Source organism: Adelges cooleyi, unplaced genomic scaffold (assembly GCF_023614345.1).
Source record: "Adelges cooleyi isolate 19-005CV unplaced genomic scaffold, UGA_ACOO_1.1 ACOO_flye_CR_arks_rails_tigmint_CR_PRNA_108, whole genome shotgun sequence".
Lineage (NCBI taxonomy): Eukaryota > Metazoa > Arthropoda > Insecta > Hemiptera > Adelgidae > Adelges > Adelges cooleyi.
In genome coordinates, this window is record NW_026095761.1 from 6,778,409 (window position 1) to 6,801,607 (window position 23,199).

General features: G+C 29.9%; 1 protein-coding gene across 10 annotated transcripts in view; it reads left to right on the forward strand.

Moving 5' to 3' along the window:
- The window catches only part of LOC126843823 (potassium voltage-gated channel subfamily KQT member 1), a 120,149-nt gene that overhangs the window by 92,501 nt on the left and 4,449 nt on the right, over positions 1–23,199 (forward strand). For all 10 annotated transcript variants that reach the window (XM_050581669.1, XM_050581668.1, XM_050581658.1 and 7 more), the window contains 3 exons: positions 16,561–16,651; positions 22,179–22,305; positions 22,840–23,015. In XM_050581669.1, the coding sequence (XP_050437626.1) occupies positions 16,561–16,651; positions 22,179–22,305; positions 22,840–23,015 (394 nt within the window). The remainder of the gene's footprint in view (positions 1–16,560; positions 16,652–22,178; positions 22,306–22,839; positions 23,016–23,199) is intronic.

Here is a 23,199-nt window from a genome sequence, read left to right on the forward strand (position 1 = left end):
CATTAGCACTTGTTCTATTGGATTGCAGTTACCCTACTTAAATTTTCAAATAATGACTTTAGTATTTCAATTTCATTTAGCACTGACATTTACTTATAAATGGTAGTTTTGTGGCGGGTTGGTCGAGTAGTTATACTACTGGGGTTTATCCAAAGAGAATCATAATATATTATAATATTATTGGTTGGCTCGTAATCGTACAACGCAGTTGTTGTTATTGCAAACGCGTCGTTGGGTAGGAAAAAAATCGTTTTCTGTTCACAAAGTCAACACTAACGCTCTCACACTCACAATCGTGCTTTTGCCGTGGTTCAGGAAGCGATGTTGAAAAAACTAATTTCTACAAACGAGTCTTTGAGGCCTGTAGTCTTTACGCACGTCATGCATACGTTAGTTTTGTGAAGAAGAATGGGGTCGCCAAATAAAAGGTCTTGACTTTTGCGGTCGGTTCAATGCGCATAAGTAAACAGCAAATCGTAATAGAGATTTTTTTTTTAATATTTTTAAATGCCATGTACGGTTTGTCTTTTCCGTCGTTTAGAGGTCAATAGGTTCGTGACCGCCTAACATTCACACGCTAAGATTACACACTGTATAGTGTACGATACAAAGGCCATACTTGATTTTTATCCGGAAATGTTTCCCGGCAGGTATAAAACAGGAACTCGTTAATGCGTTTCAAAGACCGCTCGCGCCAACATAGTAATGACATTAACGCGGATTTTTATACATATATTCCGCCCCTGGACACACGGATAATTAAAAAACCCGTAAGCAATATATTTACAGGGCCAGCTTGAGAGACATGTAGGCATTCTGATGTATATACTCAGGTTGTATTTGGATTGAATGTTGCACTGTTTGGAACCATTACCCCTTTGTAATGGATAGCTGATGTTTTTAATGACTTCTGCAATTTTACTATAATAATTTAGATATTTTAACGTTTACTTATTGTAAAATTTTAACCGATAACTAAAATGTGTTAACACATTTTTTGTATGTCTGTATAGTGTCATGATTAAAATAAAGATAAGTATGTCCGGATATAGGATTTTTTTTTATAAGAAGAAGCCATATAACCTATTTACATTATAAATGTAAATGTATTACCTATAAATAATGTCATCAGTAATTAAATGTTACTGATATTATAATTGAGCAAATATATTGACAAATACATAAATGTTATACCAACAAAAAAATTATTTTATTATTTCAATCATAAACACGATCGTCTGTAAGTTCAGATAGTTTCTTCTCACTTAATTTCAATGTTTTCGACTACATTAAAATTATTGGTTATAATTAGCTTTGTAGTTGTAATTTAGTATCGAGCAGAGCTCAATGCACTTTATAACCACCCAATTAATTGCATTAAATATAAGTACCACAAATCCGAAACATTGAAGAATAACTAATAACGAAATAAGATTAAAATTACACAACAAGAAAGTTTTCTTAAAACTATTTTTTAAAATTCATCGCACTAGGACTTTAAAACCTAAACATAATTGTAATAACTAGCGGTACCTATTCAATTATAGGTATAAGTATAAAGTGTTCAAGTTTTCCTACTTTACATGAGCACTAATTGTAACTTTGTGTAGGTGAAAATAAAAAATAAAAAGTTGCCGACTGAACAACATTTTAAGATTTGTCGGTACTCGGTAGTAGCTCTGGATTTATTTTATGAAGGGTTCCAGTCACTTCGCCACTCTCCTTGAATTAAAACTTAAATACATTCCTATAATTGTTATATTCAACTATTTATGAAGAATATCTTCGAAAGCAATTGAATTATAAAACGAATATACATATTTATTTTTATTATCGGTCATTTCTATAATACCACCACTCCGCCATTTTAAACAAAGCCTTCTCGCAGCGCTTGTCATAACTATAGAGCTAATTTATCTCGTGCCACAGAAGATGATCGCGTGATACATAGTGTTTTTGATTTATGCGGTTCAGGAAAGCAGGGGGAAAAATACAAAACAACCGCTACAGGAACGTTTATGACGTAGTGTATGCGCGCACTGTGTAAAGCACGGATGATTGATGGGGAACGTTGCAAATATCAAATCGTACTCGGCATCGTAGCTCAGGATTTAAGATAAAAGATTGATAGCCGAGGAACGCACAAACGACTTCGATGACTTGACGCTAACGTTTACTTGTATCCGTTTTAAATTACAAAGTTAATTCGCTTAATGAAACTCCAAAGCGTAGACACGACGATTGGCCATTGGTCATGTCAGATCGTTACTGAGCTGTGTACCGAGAGTGTAACCAAATTGATGCCACCGTTTACCTTAATAATACGTATTTGTGATCCCTTTAAGCCAAACGGCATTGGCTGTATAATAAGACCTTTCGCACACCGTATTATCGACCGGAATCGATGAATCTTTCTTTAGACTGCAACTATTTACCTTTACAATAATTTCGCATCCTTTCGTTTTTCTTCAATCTCCGTTACACCACTCGCCTTCTCAGCATCTGTCTAAAAGCTATTATAGTACTCATGTTTACTGACAAATCATTTTATTGGAGTTTTAGCATTCCTCTTACCGGTAAAACAAAATACTAACTAGACATATATATCTCTAGGACAGAAGAGCTCACATCAAATATATTTCTCATTCTCTCGACAGCCAATACCACCGTCAACCCGACAAGATAACGAAACTAACAGTTTATTCGTTTTATATCATAATAAAATGGTCTCAAGGGGAATGAAAGCGGTCGGTGTTTTTGACTAAAATGCCTGACAAAATGTCGACTACTTAGGATTATCCGGTTTCAATTCTGTAAAGACATCTTTAGCTACTTTACTGGGTTATGTTGGAAACGAACTTTTTGGATATAAAATAATTGCCTGTTAATTTATTTTAAACTGTTTTTTCTTAATGAAAATCGGTTTCCAACATAACCTAGTACTGAGGCCAACAAAGTGTTATTTTTTACAGAAATAAAATTGTACCTAACCTATAACCAGCAATAGTCTCACAATGTTTTTACGACAAATAAGCATTTTTTATCACCAAAATATCCATAACTCGAAGAAAAAAAATGTATACGTTAAAATTTTTCTATATTTATTATCTTAAAAATAAATTGACACTGCCAAAATTATTAAAACCAATTTTTTCTTAAATATTGTCTACATAAAACTTCTTACAAACCACTTGTTTACAATACCCTTCACGTGGGTTTCAATTTTTTTTTGTGATCGTCGACAATTAAATGCTATCAAATATAATACCAACAACAAAGCGTTTATATTTAACACATTTAAGTGGTACAACGAGTGGTATTTAAGTTGTCCGTACGGTTTATTAATAGTTGAACATGTTTTATGAATGGTAACAACTATCAAGACATTTGACACAGTTTTGGATTTTTGTTGTAACTTATAAAAGTAAATAAGTATGCTACAAAAATAATAATACATATTAATAAGATTAGTGGGCATTGCCTACAATTGTTAAAAGAAAATAAAAAAACCTTCAATGTCAGCGTTTAAAGTATGGGTCACTCATTGGACATAACTTTATCAAATTAAAATTTCAACCTGGATATTATACAAATTATTTTAAAAATAACTCGCTGAAAATAATGAAAGGTCAATTCATAGTTTCTATATAGTTTTTATGTTAAAAATCCGTATTTAAAAGTTTTTACTTAACAGGGTTGAGCACAACCCCCAGCAAATATCGTTAATGCCACCCTATCTCCCTCGTCTACATAATACGCCCACAAACGCTTATTATAAATTTTAAAAGTTCATAAAATAGAAAAACCGATAAGTTAAGCAACTATAAAACGCAGAGTAATAAAAAAATTAATACATATATTTTTAATTTATTTATTTTTTACTGAATAAAAAACCCTCGGAAGCAAAGGATTAACTTAGATTAACTTTACATTTGAAAACAAAACTTAAAATATAAAAACTGTTAATTTTCTAATAAAATATTTTTTTTATTAATATTTAATATATTATGTAATTTTGTGTTATAAAATTAAAAAGGTTGATAGTTGCTTCAAATTGAGGCCAGCGAGTTTCTGGCAGATTTTAGATATTTTGTTGTCTATTCGATGTAATTGGTATTTTCAACACTCTGTGAGGATGTGTTACACAGTTATTTGAACTCCACATGCTTCACAAACTTAGTAGTTCGGTTTTTTGACAGTAGCCAAAGAACGTGTTTTTTTTTAAATGGCCACACTGTATTACATGGTATGTGAAACTATTATTGCATATTAAATAAAGATTAAAACTAACTCAAACTGTGTTAGACTTGGTTATTTTAAAATCGTCTATCTGAAGAAATTAATTGTGGTTTGTGAACATTTTCAAATAATGCTTTTAGCTGGTTTTGGAACTAGATTATGTTCGCAGCGTGGAAATGTATTTATAATTTATAGTCTATAGTCATTTAATCTGTCAAATGACCAAGGAAAAATAATTTATAATTTGACTGAACTATACTGTAAAAGGTGTAGCAAAATTATAGGTAAAACCTTTAAGTTTGCAAGAAGTGTATAATTGAATTCACCTCTGTGATTGTGTGAGTAGGTTACAATAATCTATTTTTTATAAAACCTGTATGGTATGCAGTGGGGTAGTTTCCAAGTTATACACATTTTGTTTTAGAGTTTAGGGAAACCGATGGTTGTCTAGAAAGTTTGTTTTCTCTTTAAATAATGGAGGATTTAATGGACGTTGGACTGAAATGCTAAAAACACTCGGAACGTGAAAACACAATATAAGCTTATTTTAATTTAGTCTTTATTAGAAACTTTAAAAGTTTTCCACAAGAGATTTTTGTTATGTATAAATTTCTGAGATTTTAATGCGGGTCCTACAAATTTAGTCAGCAAGATTATTGTAAATTTATAATTACAATATCACTTCCGATAATACAAATAAAACAATATAATACAGGGTGTATTATAAAGGATGGTGGGGTTTCAAACGGTTGTAGGTTGTGTAGTATTGGACCTACAGCGTTCTGGTAGGGCTTGAATGAAAGAGGGAGTTGTTGTCAAGTTTTGAATGATTGCCACTAGACGTCTCTCCACGTTCCCGTTTGTGTCGCCAGCCTTCATTGTTGAGTTTGTTAAGATTGTGTCCTCACAAGAGAAGTGATAGAGTTCGCGAAGCGTAATTCAGTTACGGCTATAAAACATCTTGTGCCAGAGACATCTAGTGGCAACCATTCGAAATTTGACAACTTCTTCTTTCATTTAAGTCTTACCAGAGCGTTGTAGGTTCAATGCTTCACAGCCTACAGCCGTTTGAAACCCCAACATTCTTTTTGATAAACCCTGTACAGTAAAAGAGTGCGATGTGTGTGTGATATATGTTTTCATTGTAATATATTTTTGCGAATTCAGTTTATTATTTTTTGTCTAAAATGAATCATAACTCAAACGCCAATGGTGTAAACGAAATGCACTTGATTAATGTTTTTTTGTTTTTGTGTATAATTCGATTTTCAATTTTTAATTTGAACTGTTATTATTTTACGGAATTTATATAGAAGTGTACAAAAATAAAATACCTACCCCGTTACATTTTTATAACCAAAAAACAAATTATTGCTGTGAAACGGAAATGTAAATTATTGTAATAAAATGTCATTTTATTGTTTTTTAACGGTTATATAAAAAAAAACATGTCAAATAGTTCCTGTTGTCCCAGCGGTTCCCAAATGAAATCAATAAAATAACTCAACAGTAAACACATATAAAAATAACTCGGCATAATTGTTTTTCGCAGTAGTCAGTGAATTAACAATTTTTTGAAACAGTCGAATTACATATTTTATTTAAAGTTATTACTGATTTAGAAAAAACTTGAGCACCTTATGGTTGTATATAATACAATATTTAAAACATCCTTAACCATAAAATAATACACTCTATAATAATTATCATTACAGAAATCAACAGACCCATACCATAAAAGCAGATATGACGTTTTAAGCAAGTTTTATAGGTTTTAAAATAATTTGTCGGATTTGTATTACAATTACCGACGGCATCCAGTACTTGGATTATAGAATTGATAACGTATTTAGTTAGGTCAATATTCTCTTGGTAGTGTAACACAAGTATACCTGATCAATGACTCATCGCCGGTCTGTTAAATTTAAACCAAACGATAGTGCCTAATGAACTTTTTATCTATTTGCTCACTCACTACCTGTTAATTTCTCACTGTAGTAGTCGACAGACCCTTCCATGACGCGTATTACTCGTATATATGATGAGCTCAGATAAATGTATACACGAAAAATAATACTGCCTGCCTCCAACGCTGCCAACGCAGTTCGTTTGATCGATACTACGACTTGAATCGACACGATTAGTTTCATTAAACAATCAACACGTTTGCCCGATAAATTGTGCCCGAGGGTACCTCCTAAAAAAGTGAACAACTTCTGAATGTGATCATTATTATGTCCGTAAAATATCTATATTGTTTTACTTGAAATACGATAGGACAATTATTTGGGTTGCCTCAGATAACAATTAGTATAATTCGCTCAATGCAATATGCCCATAGTTAAATATATATATATTTTACCTAAATCCAAAAAATATGTTCTCTTGTTATCGAAAATGACCGGTAGTTAAATATTTTTAGCGATAATTACATACATTTCGAATCTTACATAACCGTGTCTATATTATTTCGACAAAATGTATTTTCTTTCTATAGGGATTCGTGGAAAAAAGGTGTTGTAAAATCAATTTGCACAATCTGTCAACGTTCTGAGCATTGTGTTTGTTAAATTTGTTCACATCATCACCTTTGCGCGAACGACCTTTTCTGCAACATGACGAATCTAGAATAATATTCATCATGCCGGAAACGTTATTTTTCCCCTATCGCTTTTCTTCCTCCTTTGGATTATTATAATATATTTTCTGTTGTTTTTTTTTCGCAAAACAGTCGATGGCATCGGTGACAATGACACAGGCATAATGCGATATTCGAGGGTATCACGACCATCGGTTATCTTGTGTTGTCGCTATTTTTGGGACATGAACAAAGTGACGGGTTGGTCACACCCGACCTCACAATAATACTCACTGAAAAATTAACGTTGCCTTTTAGGCATATTTTGTGCTGACCTTATCCGCGACACAATCGGTTGAAAATATATATTACATTTATAAAAAAAAAAAAAAAAAAAAAAACAATAACATATTGGCTTCACATCGCAGTTCATAGTTATGATATTTTTCTGGTGATCCGTGTTAAAATAATGGTCAACGGTCATTAGCCAAAATGGCTACCCCATAAATAAAATAAAGTATCCTTTTTTCTGAAAACATAGCTATATCATAGTCACAAATAAAGGAACATGTACAAAAAATTAAATCGACTTAGTAATAGGATTAAACACCAGGAGAGGTCTCTAAGAAACGAAGTCAGAGATCTAATTACAACAGCAGAGAAATTAACAGATAACAAGGGTTAATTATTTTAGTCGATTATTAAACTGTAGTAATCCAGGGAACACTTTCAATTCACTGCGGCGATAGTACTGCCAATGCAGCACCTAGTTTAGAAGAAATAGATTTAGAGTTGATCAAAATATATTTATCCTAAGAAAATCTTACAAAAAAATACGGGAATATAACAATAAGTTTTCGATTTATTCATAGACTTCAAAAAGGCCTAAAATTGTATCGATGGATAATTGTTGTTAAAGGTATTAACATAATGTGGTTTACTCAGAAATTAATTTAATTCGTGAAAGCGAGTACTATAAACACAGAGATTAAAGTAGATTGGTAATTGCAAATCAAACGAAACTTTAGTAACGTCGGGGTTAAGATAGGGTGAGAGTTTGTCGCTTATTTCATTCAAAAGGAAATGGAAAAGGTCATCAGAGAGAAAAGACTTTGGTCAACACAAAAATTGATTTCTCGCATACGTAGATGATATAGTGTTATTGGAGGATAATGAGAAAAGCCTAAGTGAAACAGCGAGGTAATTAATAGGTAAAGCAAAGAAAATGGGATGAGAAAACAGTATTCATGATACTTCAAAGAGAATTTATTTCGGACAACTAAAATAAACACCTGGGAATTGATGAATATATAACTACTTGAGTGCACGAATTCAAATACTTGGGATCACTTTCGGATATTAAAGCGAGATTACAAGCGGGAAACATGTGTTTTTGTGGTTTAACGAAGTTACTAAGTTCAAGGGCGCTATCGAAAAATGTAAAAGTACAATTCTATCCACCATAATTGGTACCGTCGTTAATATGTTTCGATATGTTCAAATATAGTAAGTATTTAAAGTATTGTTAAGATTTAAACGTAAAATTTGTTTGTATAAGGAGAAAAAGCAGAATTTCTATAGTTTTGAGTAGAGGTCCCTATTACGTGTATTTAACATACACGTGTATTTAAAAAAAATATAATTTTATAATTCATTTTAGCTTTAATTTTAATATTACGTGTATTTAATTATACGAACTGAAACACAAGTACTCATTTATTAATTTTTGTCTTAAAGAATCTATGTTTACCTGTGTTACTATTATTACCATCAATGTTAAAAGAAAAATTGTGTCATGTACTATTGTATTGATCTAGTATGCTGTGTCTTATATGGCAACCTATGTTTTAGGCAGCCCGCTTGATTTTTTTAAATAAAGTTGCTTCTCTCTTTATGTAAATACGTTAACTCAAACGGAAATTGATGAAAAAAATGTTTTTTTTTTAATACACGTGTATTTTAATTTTACGTGCTTCGTGTATTTAAATTACACGTTTAAAATCACAGGCACTAGTTTAGAGCGAGCACGCAAATAATAATAGAAAATTATTTGACGACTTAAAACTTGCACGGAATAAAACAGGTGTTTTCCTAGAATTTTGGCGCGTGATTTTTATCTACGAGATACAAAAGACTTTCAATATACATTCTTTTCGCGTCATAAAAACATCACGTTTGTCCTTTCATAATAGTAACTACCAAGAGCAATGTGTATTTTATATTTTGACAGTGTCTACTACTACCTCTACTAATAATACTAATATTTAATAACAATAACATCAACAATTTGCCACCACGCCACATAACGAAAGCATGGAATCACAGTTTGTGCTCTTGGTGATAAACCATTTTAGCGGGGGGCCTGTTCATGGCCAAGACTTGAAATGTCGTTAAATTTTACGTGTTCCGAGGTTGCCATTTTGTGTGTGTCAGAGATGTTATTTTGATTTTCCATCAGCAAAAGTGACCATAAAGTTTTCTTATTTGATGTCCTGTTTGTCCATAATCTGGCTGAACCTTTAACTTTTTCAGGTAAATTGAAAAAAATTGGTTTTATTTTTTTTAGTTTAAGCGTTTTTAGTATAAAAACAAACAACAGTGCACATAAGGTTAGTGATGAATACATTTTAATATTCTACAAGTTTTACATACTAGATGTAAATGGTTTTAGCTAGAAAATAATCATTTGTTTTCCGCATAATATAAAATAATAATTATGTGGAAATCCAACAAATCGATATTTGAAAGACTCCATAATTAAAATACATGTAAGCTATTTTATATAAGCTAAAATAATCAGTAACATTTTGGTAGCTAAATTATTATGTGCATTTCGTTGAAACCTATTTTCAGTTATTACAATTATTGCATAATTTCAATTTTTTAACAGATTATTTAAATTTGGGTATAACATATAAATTTACTAAAGAAAAGTTACTGACCAAAATAATTATTTAGTTTTTTTTATTGTTTAATTTTTAAAGTGAAAACAGCGACCTAACATTGTAGACACGCCAATGTAGCAAAGTTGCATAACCAGAGCGCCGTCCTAAGAACTTCAGAAATAACAATAAAAGTAATAATGTTAATAAATTAACATTTAAGAGTATACTCAACATACACACAATTTGTAAAATAATGTTTTGTCGAGGCAAAGAAACATTCTGCAGAAAAAGTGACAAATGTGAAGTGTAATTCGACGTTGAATCGGGGTAAGGATTAGAGTGTCGAGTGGGTATTATATGCAGCTCTAATACTGCCCTAGATTTTAAAAATACAATGCAGTCACATAGAACCTTTTTAATGCGAAACACTTAAACGGCTGTTTTGAATCTTTCGACAAACATATGCAAATGTTCCATCACTCATATAGCCATTAAACTAAATATATACGTATAATATCGTTACAATTTCACACTATACAGTAATCTTGCTAAAAAGTTTACTTTGATTGTTTTATGTTTGGAAAAAAGTGTTTATGTATTTCATTTGAAAGAATCATTTGTCTTTAAAAGACAATATTTAGTTTATATGAAGAAACAACACTTCTAGTAAATGATGTTATTACTATATTGCAACTAAACAATTTATCACATAACTTTTCTTTTTTAGAAGTAACTAGAAAGGAACCCTGATAATCTTGTATATTGCAATAATAATAATTAAGGTTATTAAAAATTGTTCACACACAATTCAGTGCGCTTATTTTAATGTGTTTCCTTTGTTTCATAATTTCTGCACATTGCGGATATTCAATAACTTTGCAGGGTTTTATGAAGATTCCTTCGAGATAAAATATTATGCCAATTCATTTTGAGACGTTTTAGTTATTTCACTTAATAAGATCAAAAGGAAAATAAATGTTTATTGTAATAGCTACTATAAATTATATTATATGTATGCACCATGCGCACATCTATATGGATACTTGTTGAACTTCAATAAATGCCAATAACCGATACAGGTATAGATAATATTATTTGCAAATAATTTAGGTGAAAAACAATTTTTTTTACACCATGCTTTAGTGAAAGATGAATAATTAATAATGCGAATCCAAGAATACAGTGACCTATGGCAGTTCTGTTAAATGTAAATTGATTTTCCAACTTTATACGTATTTATTTTTATTACTCAAATCAATGTACATACTTCACCATAAAATATGTGTTTACAAAAATATCTCGACAAAATAATAACAATCGAACGTCACTTAGTAATACTTATGTTTGAATTTTCGACCAAAGAGTTTCCTTCCCAATGGATTGAAAACTGCTGCATTGGTCTAATTGTATGTATATTTTATAAGTAATAACCTATTCAAACGAACAGATGCCTTTGTACACAAATAGATGGTTTTAGCCGACGTTCTTTTTTTCTGACTTACCTGGCATTAGAGAACTCATTTTCGTTTGAAATAAACACTATTTTATCATCACTTATAGCCGTCTATTGAAAAGTTATGTTGGAGTAATTTTCGCCACACCTTTATGTTCTTTTTTTATATTTGCACTCATTATTATATAAATACATTTAAAACGTGTACCCTCAAAATAACGCATAAATCTAAAGAAATCATGTATTAGAATCCGCATTTTTCCAAAACATTCTACTAACATGTAAGATTTTCCAATGGTCCACATAGGTCATAACACATAACAGTTGCAATACTAGCCGATAAAGGGAATCGATGAGGACGGTTCGAGATGTGTGTAGTGTTTTCCAAAAAAAATGACCAATACTGAAATTGTTTTTATAATGTGCATACCTAGTAGTAACTATGGATAGTAAATTAAATAAAAATAATAATTTTAATACTATCATTAGACAGTATCGTTTGAGAGAATTTTGTAATAGGTAGGTATTTGCAACCACCAAGTTTGTTATACATTTGAAAGTTAACAGTAAGCCAAGGATTGGCGAGAACATACTTCGAAATGCAATACTAACTATGAGTACTTAAAATATTTCTATAGGAAATAGCAGCATGTGAATTCCATGTGGTTTACCTGAAATCGTATAATTGCCAATTTATAAGAGAAGCTATAAAACCGACAATTATACACGCGATGCTTATAGAATACAAAAGCTTTATGTGTGTGCATATTATTATTAGAACCATGGCTAAAGTATACTTTATAATTAGTTAAGTCCGAGAACTATTGGGCTTATGAACCATGCAATACACAAACTCAGCTTTGCAACGAAAATACTACAGGGACAGATTTAACATAATAGAATTATTAATATTTATTTTCAACATAATAGTATTGTTATTCACCCACATTCACAATGTTAAGGTGGGATAAGGGCAATATATTTTATACTGTGTTTTAAGACTAGCTTGGCCTTCAGTTTATGGTTATCACTTATCAGTTTATCGTTATAACAAGGGGTCAAATCGTATTAAACGTGGATCTAAATATACTGTTTCTGATTTTCTTGCTGTAAGCAATTATCTCTTATTTTAACTACTTATATAAAAAACAACAACGATTAGATTTCACACACCATTTTCAGTTTTCAGTCATCTGCCAATCGGATCACGGTTAACTGATAACTTTCATAATGGGATGGGGTTGGGAATTGGGTTACGGGTGGGAGTGGTGGTGGTTTGCTCAGGCACATAACCGAAAAAACATTACGCTGTTATCTGATAAGAGATATGTTGTATTCACGACGATCAAATTATTACTGAAAAAGAAATTCAATATAATTTAACAGGTCATATATCCTATGAATTGTTTTAGGCCAGATATTATGCAAACACTAAAATATTAGCCAGAAACGTGTTATGTTTACTAGCCACCTTAGATACTGCTTGTTAGTATACTATTTCATTATCTATAATTCCACCACCACTCTAAAAATTATTCGGTACTTCAACGAGACATGAAAATAGTCTTTCGTGGTTGCAGACTCCGATGAAAAATGATTTTTTAAATTAAAATTAAACTTGTTCATTGTAAAATATGCAAAACAAATATTTGTTATTTATTTATTTATTTTACGCCTTACGGCAATTTACAAAAAAATACATACATATTAGTAAATAATAAAGATGACAATTAAATGATATAAATTACAATTATTAATAATAGTATACAGTTAAAAATAGTGAGACGCATGCAAATGAAAGTAAAAATAAACATAGTATCAAAATAAAACATTCTGTGGGCCGAGCCTAAGATTTAATTTATACTTCACTATTTACATATATTATAATTAAAAATTTGATTAATGATAAGAAAGTGAAATCTCAAAGCTTAGATAATAAGCTTATCAGGGAAAAATAAAACATTAATAAAAAAATTTGATCAAATCATTGGTCCAAGCGTTTTACTAAAGTTTTGTTTTGTCTACATTCAAAAACCGTACATTATTCATCGTTTAAAAATTTTTCTAGATTTTAAAGTGATTCATTTTTTGTGTTAGCTGAAAGTTTCGAAAAGTTTATGATGCAACCTAGTTTCCTTTATCGTTATTCTATATGTGATATTTATATGTGTGTGTGTGTAATGGTATTCACAAAAGTTTTCAGTTTTGTTCTTGCAGTAGATAGACATCTTCTGGAAATTTGACGGCTAGTTCCAATTTATTCGCAAATGTCAAAACACTTCAGTCCATGTTTTATGTTTATTTTACCTTTTTTTTTTAACTATAAAGTTTTGGAGATGTATTCTGGACTAAGTTAATGCACCATAATGTTAGTCGTCGAAAAAAAATTGTTTTTAATTACAATTATACTTACTATTATAATTTAGGTGTATGAGGTCATTTTAAAATTAAGTTGTCTTTTGAGAAATAATTTTGTTTCACCTCTAAACAATCAAAATATTTTTTAATTCGTATGGTCGTAATTTTAACTAACTACTAACCATTATCAATTTTTAACAAATATTGTTTGTTGCGTTACTTTTATCAATCAGAGTAACTATACCTATAAGTTTTTTTTTCACTTCATTTCACCTTGTTTGCGTCAGAGTGAATTTAGGTAACCGTTTGTACCTACTACTACCATGTTTGTTTTCGCCCTTAGTGTGAAATTAAAATAGCTTTCTTACTTTCTTTTTATAAATATAAACATGATTTTGTTTGCAAGGTAAAATAAATATTATTTACATTATTTTCCCATTCAAACAAGATTTCTTTGATTTGCAGTGATGTTTGAAAATGTACTTATAAACAATAATATAACGTTCTGATTACATTTTAGTAATTCATAATACTACAAAAACAATAATTTTTTATAATAGAAAAAACTTAAATGATAAAAAAATACGTTTTATAACATTCTTAACTTTTACACATCATTCTGCCACACACCTAGAAATTATTTGAACCAATTTATTTTTATTCTCTAAAAAACTGTGTTTATGAAATAAAAGCGTTAAAGTGTCAGGTGTGAATGATTTTGAATGGCAGCTGTCATGGCGAATTTATTTTTATTATATTAGTTCCTACAAAATAAATACAACAATTATTACTACACACAAAAGAAAGTCAATTTAAGTCACTGTTAAGTTTCTTACTTATTCGGTTGATAAGACTTGTATTTCTTAATAACTATTTATACATCTAATAAAATAACTCCTAATACTTTTTACTGACCGTTTTGCTTTTCATTAAATTACATAAAGATTATGTGAATGACATTATTCTAACTATAACAAATTTTGTGATATAGGTATTCTTTTAATTATTTAATTTGTTAATGCTTTGGTATAAACTCAATATAAGCTAGTGTTCGCTGTTAAATGATACACATTTCTTACACATATTATAAAACTACAGTGTTGACAAGAATAAAAATAAAACAAAACCAACGATGTCTTTTAAATTCAAATTAAACATGTAAAATATGCAAATGGGAATTTTAATACCCGCAAACCGAGTACTTTTTGAGCTGCTTTCTGAATTTTGCAAAAATATGAGGGTGGGAAAAGAGATGATCAAAGTAAGTTGATAATGAAAGCACAGAAGACGCACACACAGAATAGCACAGAAGAGGAATTAAGAAAAAAGGTAAAAAGCAAATTATAGTTTGAAATATTAAAAATAAGAAATTTCGGGGTTCGAAACAGTGTAAAGAAATACTTAACCTGAGTATATATCGTTAAATATGTAACAAATTATTTTAGGTTTAAATCTACTTTACCGGACACTTTTTGTTTGTTTTTTAAACGATAGTATTTTTAATGCTGATTACGAATATGTAAAAAATTCGCCTAGCTCGCACTTAGGAAGTTACAGACTTTTTGTAAAGTTCGCCGATATCGACATACGCGCGCGCCCGGCACCGCACGTCTACCCGCGCCCGCTGGGTACTTCGTCCGTCACACACACACACAAGTAGACTACAGGATCTACATAAATGCCTGCTTCTAAGCTATAGCCCAAAAGATAACTAAAAAAGCCAATACATAAAACCAAAACAAGAAGATTTATCTTAAAACCGGCGTGAAAAAGCTAAACGGAAAGAGGAAGTCAGGATTAAAGTTTTTCTTATGGAATTGTTGTACACATTGGAGTCATTATTAAGTATATCAAAAAATAATATAATGATACACTTTTTAGTAAAGTATCATAATATTTATTAATTTATTTAATAACCTTATAATTAATATTATATGATTTCTGATTTTCTTATCTAGTTAATGTATTTTTATTTTTTGAAAAAACGTTTATCGGACGGATAATTATTTCATATTTATTATTTACTGGTGGTCATAATTGATATTAAATGGCGAACAACTCCCTAATGTATAGATATGTAGTAAGCTGTAAAATTAATAGTAAACTCCCAGAAAAATCTTTTGTTACTAAATTTAAATAATATCTCTGTGCTGGATTTCTCGGTTCACTTAGGTGAAAAGTCATACATAAACTATTTACTTTTTTAACGTGCCAGTTATGAGAATTGCCGTGTAGATAGTTTATTGTTGTTTTGCCGTTGTTTGAAATTTAACAATGAACTTTGAAGATTCTCGCCGTAAGTTCTTGATGAGTTTCTAAACCAGAAATAACGTACATGCTGGGTGTTAACTGTTTTGGTAATTTAGCTGATGAAACCAACGATGGGAATGTAACAAATGTGGAATCACGTTAGAGAATCATTATGGAGCTCGCGAAATAAGACTTAAGCTTCACGGTACGAAACTGTTTTTAAAACCAAAACCAATTATTTTTGCTTTAACAATATGATACTTAAAGCTTATAGTATATTGATTGTGAATATGTTATTAGACGTTAACAGAAAAATAATGTCGCACACAAAAAATGTACATTTTTTTGGATTCTTTTCTCTATTTTAAAGGGGAAGGAATGAATTTTTGGTCCAAAAATGTATATTTCGTGTACAATTTCTGATCTATAAACTTGCTACATGAAGATATCGGTTTAGCGGTTTAAAAAATATCGTGAGTCCAAACATAATCAAAAAAAAATATAGGATCATAGTAAAACTATACAAATACTATACTTTTTTAGTTGCGCGCCGAAGCTAAAAAATGTAATTTAACACATTGAAATGTATAAAACATATGTTATACTTTTTATTTATAATGCCCTGTGTCCTGTTGTGAGTAACATATTTTATACTATTCTAACAGTTAATTTTTCTAAGTAGATATACAGTTTTAATTAGTTGCGGTATCTTATCGTTCGACCGAATTTCATGTTATTTAGTTTTTATTTTTCATCGACTATTCATAATAATAACATGTTTATGATTTTTTTTTCAGGTTCATGGTCGTATTAGTATGTTTGATTTTCAGCGTACTCTCAACGATCGACGAATATTCGGGGTTTGCAAACGAAACGCTGTTTTGGATGGTAAGTCATAAATATTGATTGACATTTGTCACCACAATAATTAATTATTGTTATTAAAGATGAACAACATTAAAATATTTAATACTTGATATTAAATAAATTTTTATCCGTATTACAAATTATTAAAATAAGTTTTATTGTCAAATAATAATTTACTGGAATAACCTTGTTCGAAAATGATTTAATAAGCAACTTATTTATATGAAAAATTATCTTTTTGTTCAATTAATACGTTAATCGGATTTGTCTTTTATTCGTTATTTGTTTAAATTTTACTTGATTCTGATTACAATGCTTCCATTAGCACAACTCTTTAAGAGTATTCGTAGTGTCGAACCTTTTTAAGTCTTCATAGACATTTTATATGTAATTAGATATTTCTGAGTTATAATACTATTGTTTAGCCATTGTACTAATGGTAAAATTCGGGTTTGCAGGATAATTAACCTTTAAACAAATTGCTTTTTGCCTTTTTACCAAATTGACCAAATGTTGATATTTAGTCGAGAAATAATCATAGGGGCTTTTAAAACTGTTCTAATTTCAATTGATGTATTTTTACAGTACAAATTTGATTACCTTATACATTGTTAAATGATCAAAAAGTAATTGTTGAACAATAATGAAACTATGTGGCGAAATGTGTGTTAAAAATGCAACACTATTATCCACTTACGTCAGCGGTTGGCTTTCGGTCTCTTGTGGTTCATATCTCATAGTGGCAAACTTTTCAAGGAGCAAACGCCCCTTTTTCCTTCTCTTATAGGCACAAAATTCCTTTGGTCAGCGTTAGTTAAGCGACCGTTGCATCGTTATTGTGCCAAATATGACAAGCACAAATTAAATAATATGTTCAAACAGTGTTCTAAAACTAACGAAACATTATGAAACCAACGCGCTATCTAATAAATCACCTAAATTATAAAATAAATATATGTTGTACAACTAACAGTGTCTAAGTACATTTTTCTTATTTCGGTGTTAAAATTTGAAAATATAGGTATTTAGTAGAAATATTAAAACTTTACTCAATCTGCCGTAAGCGCTGATGTTGATAGCATTGCTACTGAAAAAGTATATTTCTTTTTTGTGGTCAAGGGTATATTTTGTTAAAATTGTATTACTTAACTTTTAATATTTATAATTCTTCAACATATTGCTAGACCGCACTTTTTTTTCTCGGCTTGATACGCTAAAAACGCATTACCAAACACACTCGCTCTAGGAATGTTGTAGTTTTATAAAATCATGAGTTAATATATTATGTATGATACGGTGTAACGTAACCAAATGCTTCAAGTATAAGTTATTACCGGTTGGATCCGGCTGCGTCATTAACTCCTTAAAGTTTGTAATATAAGTCCGTTGTGAATCCACTAAGAGACTTAGGTTACCAAACGAGAAATGCGTTACCTTTTGAAAGAACGTGAGAATTTTTCACATGTGCGAGACTTTCTAGATAGTTTGAATTTAAAGAAGTGAAAAAGCGAGCATGGAAAAGAAAATCTTTGAATGGAAGTGCAGGTATGGTGATCGCCTTTGGTGTTATTTGGTACAGATGTACTTGGAGTTATGTAAAATATACATTGAGAGGGTTTGGCTTTGATTTATGAATGCATATATTTTCCTTTTATTTATTATGTGTATCTCTTTGCTTGAGTGGAGTGAAAGATAAATCTGTGACGTAATATATGACCTCTTTTATACAATTATTTTTCATAATGCCACAAAATATTTACATATATACACAATTATAAATCTCTCGTCATATAATTATTTTTACTCACTCGTGTAATTCTTAATGAATTGACGTTATGAGCATTTTCCTCTTTGATAGTACTATAATATAGAGTATGTGGAGAAGTCATGGGACCAACAGTTCCCTTGCATTGGTTATGTATATTTACACTTATAAAAATAAGTATTAAAATGTAAAATTTTAATTTAATATATTTTGCATATTCATAATTTCTATTTAACAATGCCTACTGAATTGTTGTTTATTTTTTTTAAATAATGTTCGAAAATAATAATAATATTTTCGGACAACTTTTGCACTTATTCATAGAGAATTTTACAGAAATACTTTTGAAACGTTGTAGTAAAATTTACATTGTAAATATTAATTATTCTAACAACTAGGCAGATTATATTAACCTAAACTGGTAAGATTAATCATTTATCTATTAAACGTTTTTATTTATAGCTTCACACCGAATAAAAACAATTTTAATGCGAATATTTACGCGATAATGATGTATAAATATCGGTGACACGTGCATGGCATGCAACTATATTGTATTTACGAGAATTAAATTATATTCCATATTGCGCAGTATTTCATTTTTAGCGCTATTTTCGAACAAAAATCTAGTCTAACTCCTAAGTAGAATATTTATTTAAAGTGAGCCTACTAAAATTTCAAGTGCTTTCCACTTAATGTAACAATAAAAAGCGTGCACAACTGTTGCTATAGTATAATGATTGTTATAACAATCATTATACGCCCGTTACCCGCTGGTATTTTATTGCAGGGGTAACTAGTCTATACGCAGAAAATGAAATGACAACACAACTTCAAAGGTCAAGTTGTGACCCACTTTTTGTTTTGTCTTACCGTTATATTTTCATGGAATGCATTTATAATAATAAAAAAACCCCTATTATATTTATAAAGAAATTATAGGCAACTATTTAATGTACTACTCTTTTTTGGGATTAACTGATTATTTTATTAAGTTCAAATGTCAATCATAATAATTTCTAACTAGCAATATGCTAGAGATAATAAAATTAATAAATGATCATATAATAAAATGTGTCCAAGTGAATAAAATACTACCAAAAGGTATGATAACATTAAGTCTTAAAAACAAACTTTTGTACATATCTGAAAGATGTGTTAAAATCAAATGGCTGATAACAAGCGGTATGATAATTCGGTATTGGTCAATTTGAATTGGAATGTATGAGAATTTAGTAATAAGGTAATGCTTAATTAATTTTAACGAAAAAGTGATGGCTTGCGGAACATCAATTGAATAACAATAATAAAAGTCCTTTTTACTGCTGATACAAAAAAAGTACGTCGGGATTTTTTATTGTCATTGCGGACAAAAAACAATTAAAGTCTAACACCTGCATAGGATAGACTGAATTAAACCACTCTACTTAAAACGTTTAATTAAGTAATCTCGAAAGTTACGCTGGAAAGTTTCTTAAATTAAATTGGCGCAAACAACAATATAGTTGCTTACATTTCCCATTTCAGTGGTAACCTTAGTGGTCAACTTTCAAAACTTGGTTGAAGACCATTGATGTAGATCAGTTTGTACATAAGTTTATATACATATACAAGTTAATGTAGTCTAGTATGCATACAATATAAACTAGGCTGACTAAATAAATCTAATTTTGTTTTTTGAACATGCTCTTGATTTATATCTTTTATTATATGTAAAAATATATCACTATACATTTTTGCCCTAACAATATTTATGTCTAGAGGACGCTATTGGTCGTTTCATAAGCGTACCAATGACATTTTTAACTATAGCCCTTCATAAGTAAGATACATCATTTTAAGTATTATACAGTATTAGGTCTTTTTTTTTTAAGGTTATAAAAGTTAGTTAATTTTTAATGCTGAATAGGATAAAATAGAATTTTAGGATCCTACGGAGACTATATTTTCTTAGAATAGTGAAATTATTAGGGAAAAAAATTGTCTTTTACAACTTATATTTAAGATATTATACTTTACACAATAACCAATGGTACTACCAGTAGACTATCTGTTGATACATTCCTAATGATAATGAACTCAACTGCATTATTAAGTGCAAAGTTATTGAGCAACAGTCAAAGAAACAAAAGTATCTACAAAAAAAGTATTTTTTTATGCATTGACCATACTTTTTAAATATAATGGAAGATATTAATTCAAAAGCACGTTCAAAATACGAAATTCTGTATTTTTGGATCAATCCAACATACAGACTGACCCATTTAACGTAAAATACTCATTTTCTTTGGAAATAATAACAAATATTTTGCAGTATTGAAAAATTTAAATAACAAACAATATCTCCAAAAACAAAGACTTAAACATTTTTAATTATTTTCAAAAAAAAAGTGTCTTTTATGTTAAATGGCTCACCTTTACACTGTCAACCGAAACCAAGGAAATAATTTATATACACACAACAATAGATAGAAGTTGTCTGTGTTAGGTTAGGTTAATTTATGTAGCTATGTGTAGTTCAATGCGGTAATTATTTTACTAAGTTACGCAGACGTGTAATTTAAGTAGTCTTCAGTTTTACATAAGTGCCCTAACCTTTGGTTATTTTATGGTCCGCCAGACATAAAACGAAGCCACGTATGTGCTTTGCAATTTTTTTTTTACATGGGCTGTTCAAAGAATAGTTACAGCTGGTCGACTATCATAATCCAATTATAGATAATGTTCAAAGTTAATCAATTAATAGAAACGATAAACAGTCGATAACAATAATTGTACTGCATTATTTTTTAAATAATCAGATACCTATCAAATGCTAGTATAGTGAAATTATAAACACTATACTTATCTTTCCCGCTCGAATGAAAGTCACCTTAATATGTGTTATATGTTCTTAAACATAGTTCATAGAATGTAAGTACATGAAATAGACAACTGGGGGAAATTATATTCTCAGCCGTTTCATTTACTTATAATTTATTTTGCGATTACCATTTTTCTGATAACTACTATTATTCTTGGAAAAATCTAAGGAATTTTGAATCTGTGTAGTTTCACGTTCAAGTTATGGCCTGAGTATTAGCCAAATAAATATCTTAAAATTCTTACTTATAATTACCATATCACTTGAATTTGTTGTGAAATAATTATTATCAGATTGTGCAATAAATATATTACCTACAAGGCATTTTTAGTCAAACCATGCGGTCATCGGCCCGACCTCCTCAACATTTTTTGAAATTTTTTTTATACATTTTTTTTGGTCTAATATAAGACCTTCATTTTTTTGAAATTTTTATCACTCATATTTACCCTTAAAATATAGGTTTTTATGTTATTTTTCACAAAAAATCGATTTCAACCCGTTTAATTATTCTGAAATTTTGATCATAAAATCAGAAACTGAAATCAGATCTTTTCGTCTAATAACGGGAATGGCCCTAGAACGGGTAGAAATTGATTTTTCGTAAAAAATAACAAAAAAACCCATATTTTTAGGGTAAATATGAGTGATAAAATTTCCAAAAAATTAAGGTCTTACATAAGATCAACAGAAGTTTATAAAAAAAAAATTTCAAAAAATGTTGAGGAGATCGGGCCGATGACCGCGTGGTTTGACTCAGAAATCAGAATGCTCCATATACATTATATGATATATAGTAATGGTTTTATTGAAACGTCGCATACAATATAACAAAGTTATGTTATATTATAGAATAAAGTTATTAAGTTATATTAAAGTTAGATTATAAGTTATAACAAAGTTGTTAATTTTTGTTGTAGGAAATATGCCTCGTTGTGTTCTTTGGAGTCGAATACTTAATTCGGTTATGGTCGGCTGGTTGCAGGTCAAAATACATGGGCACCTTCGGAAGATTCAGATTTGTCCGAAAGCCCATCTGCATTATCGGTAAGGAACTATAAAAAATGTACCTACCGTTTCCGCTACATTTTATTTTATAGTTTTTTGTTAAATTAATTTTACTATAAATTATTTCCCTGAAGTAGTGTCACTGAACGCTAACCTAACCTTCACTCAAGCAGTCAAGCTTTGTAAAATAAAATAAAAATTAGCCTTTTTACTTATTGTACTTATTAATACAGATTGTAAATATTTCCAATAAAAAAAAAAAAGAAGAAGAAGATAAATTATTTGATGATGGTTTTTGTTTAAACAACTTTGGGTGGTTCATTTAACAGCACTTACACTGATTTGTATAAGTGTAAACCGAAACGTTTTTCAAAATACCATTGGCACAACATAAGAAGTTTGGATAATGAACAACATGTGTAATTTATTTGTTGTTGTTAACATAACTAATAGAAATACGTTAACAAAAGTAATACATTGAAGTTTAAAATATGTTTTATGAATAACAAAGATCGCTATAATATTATTTATTAAAAAATAATGTAATAATATTAGTATTTTGTATACGTTTAGATTTGATCGTTGTCGTGGCGTCGATTGTAGTGCTGTCGATTGGCTCCAATGGACAAGTGTTCGCCACTTCAGCGATCAGAGGCATCAGGTTTCTTCAAATTTTGAGAATGCTTCACGTGGACCGTCAAGGTGGAACGTGGCGACTTCTCGGCTCAGTTGTATTTATTCACAGACAAGTATGTTTAAAAAATATAAAAAATTATATGTTATAATCATATCTATCAGTATAATATATATATAGTAGTTACGTTAAAAATAACGTAATCCAATAACGTACAACGATAGCTTTAAATTTTTAACAAGTATCGATTGCTACCGATTGATACTTTAAACATTTTGGTTGGAACGTTAAACAAGTAT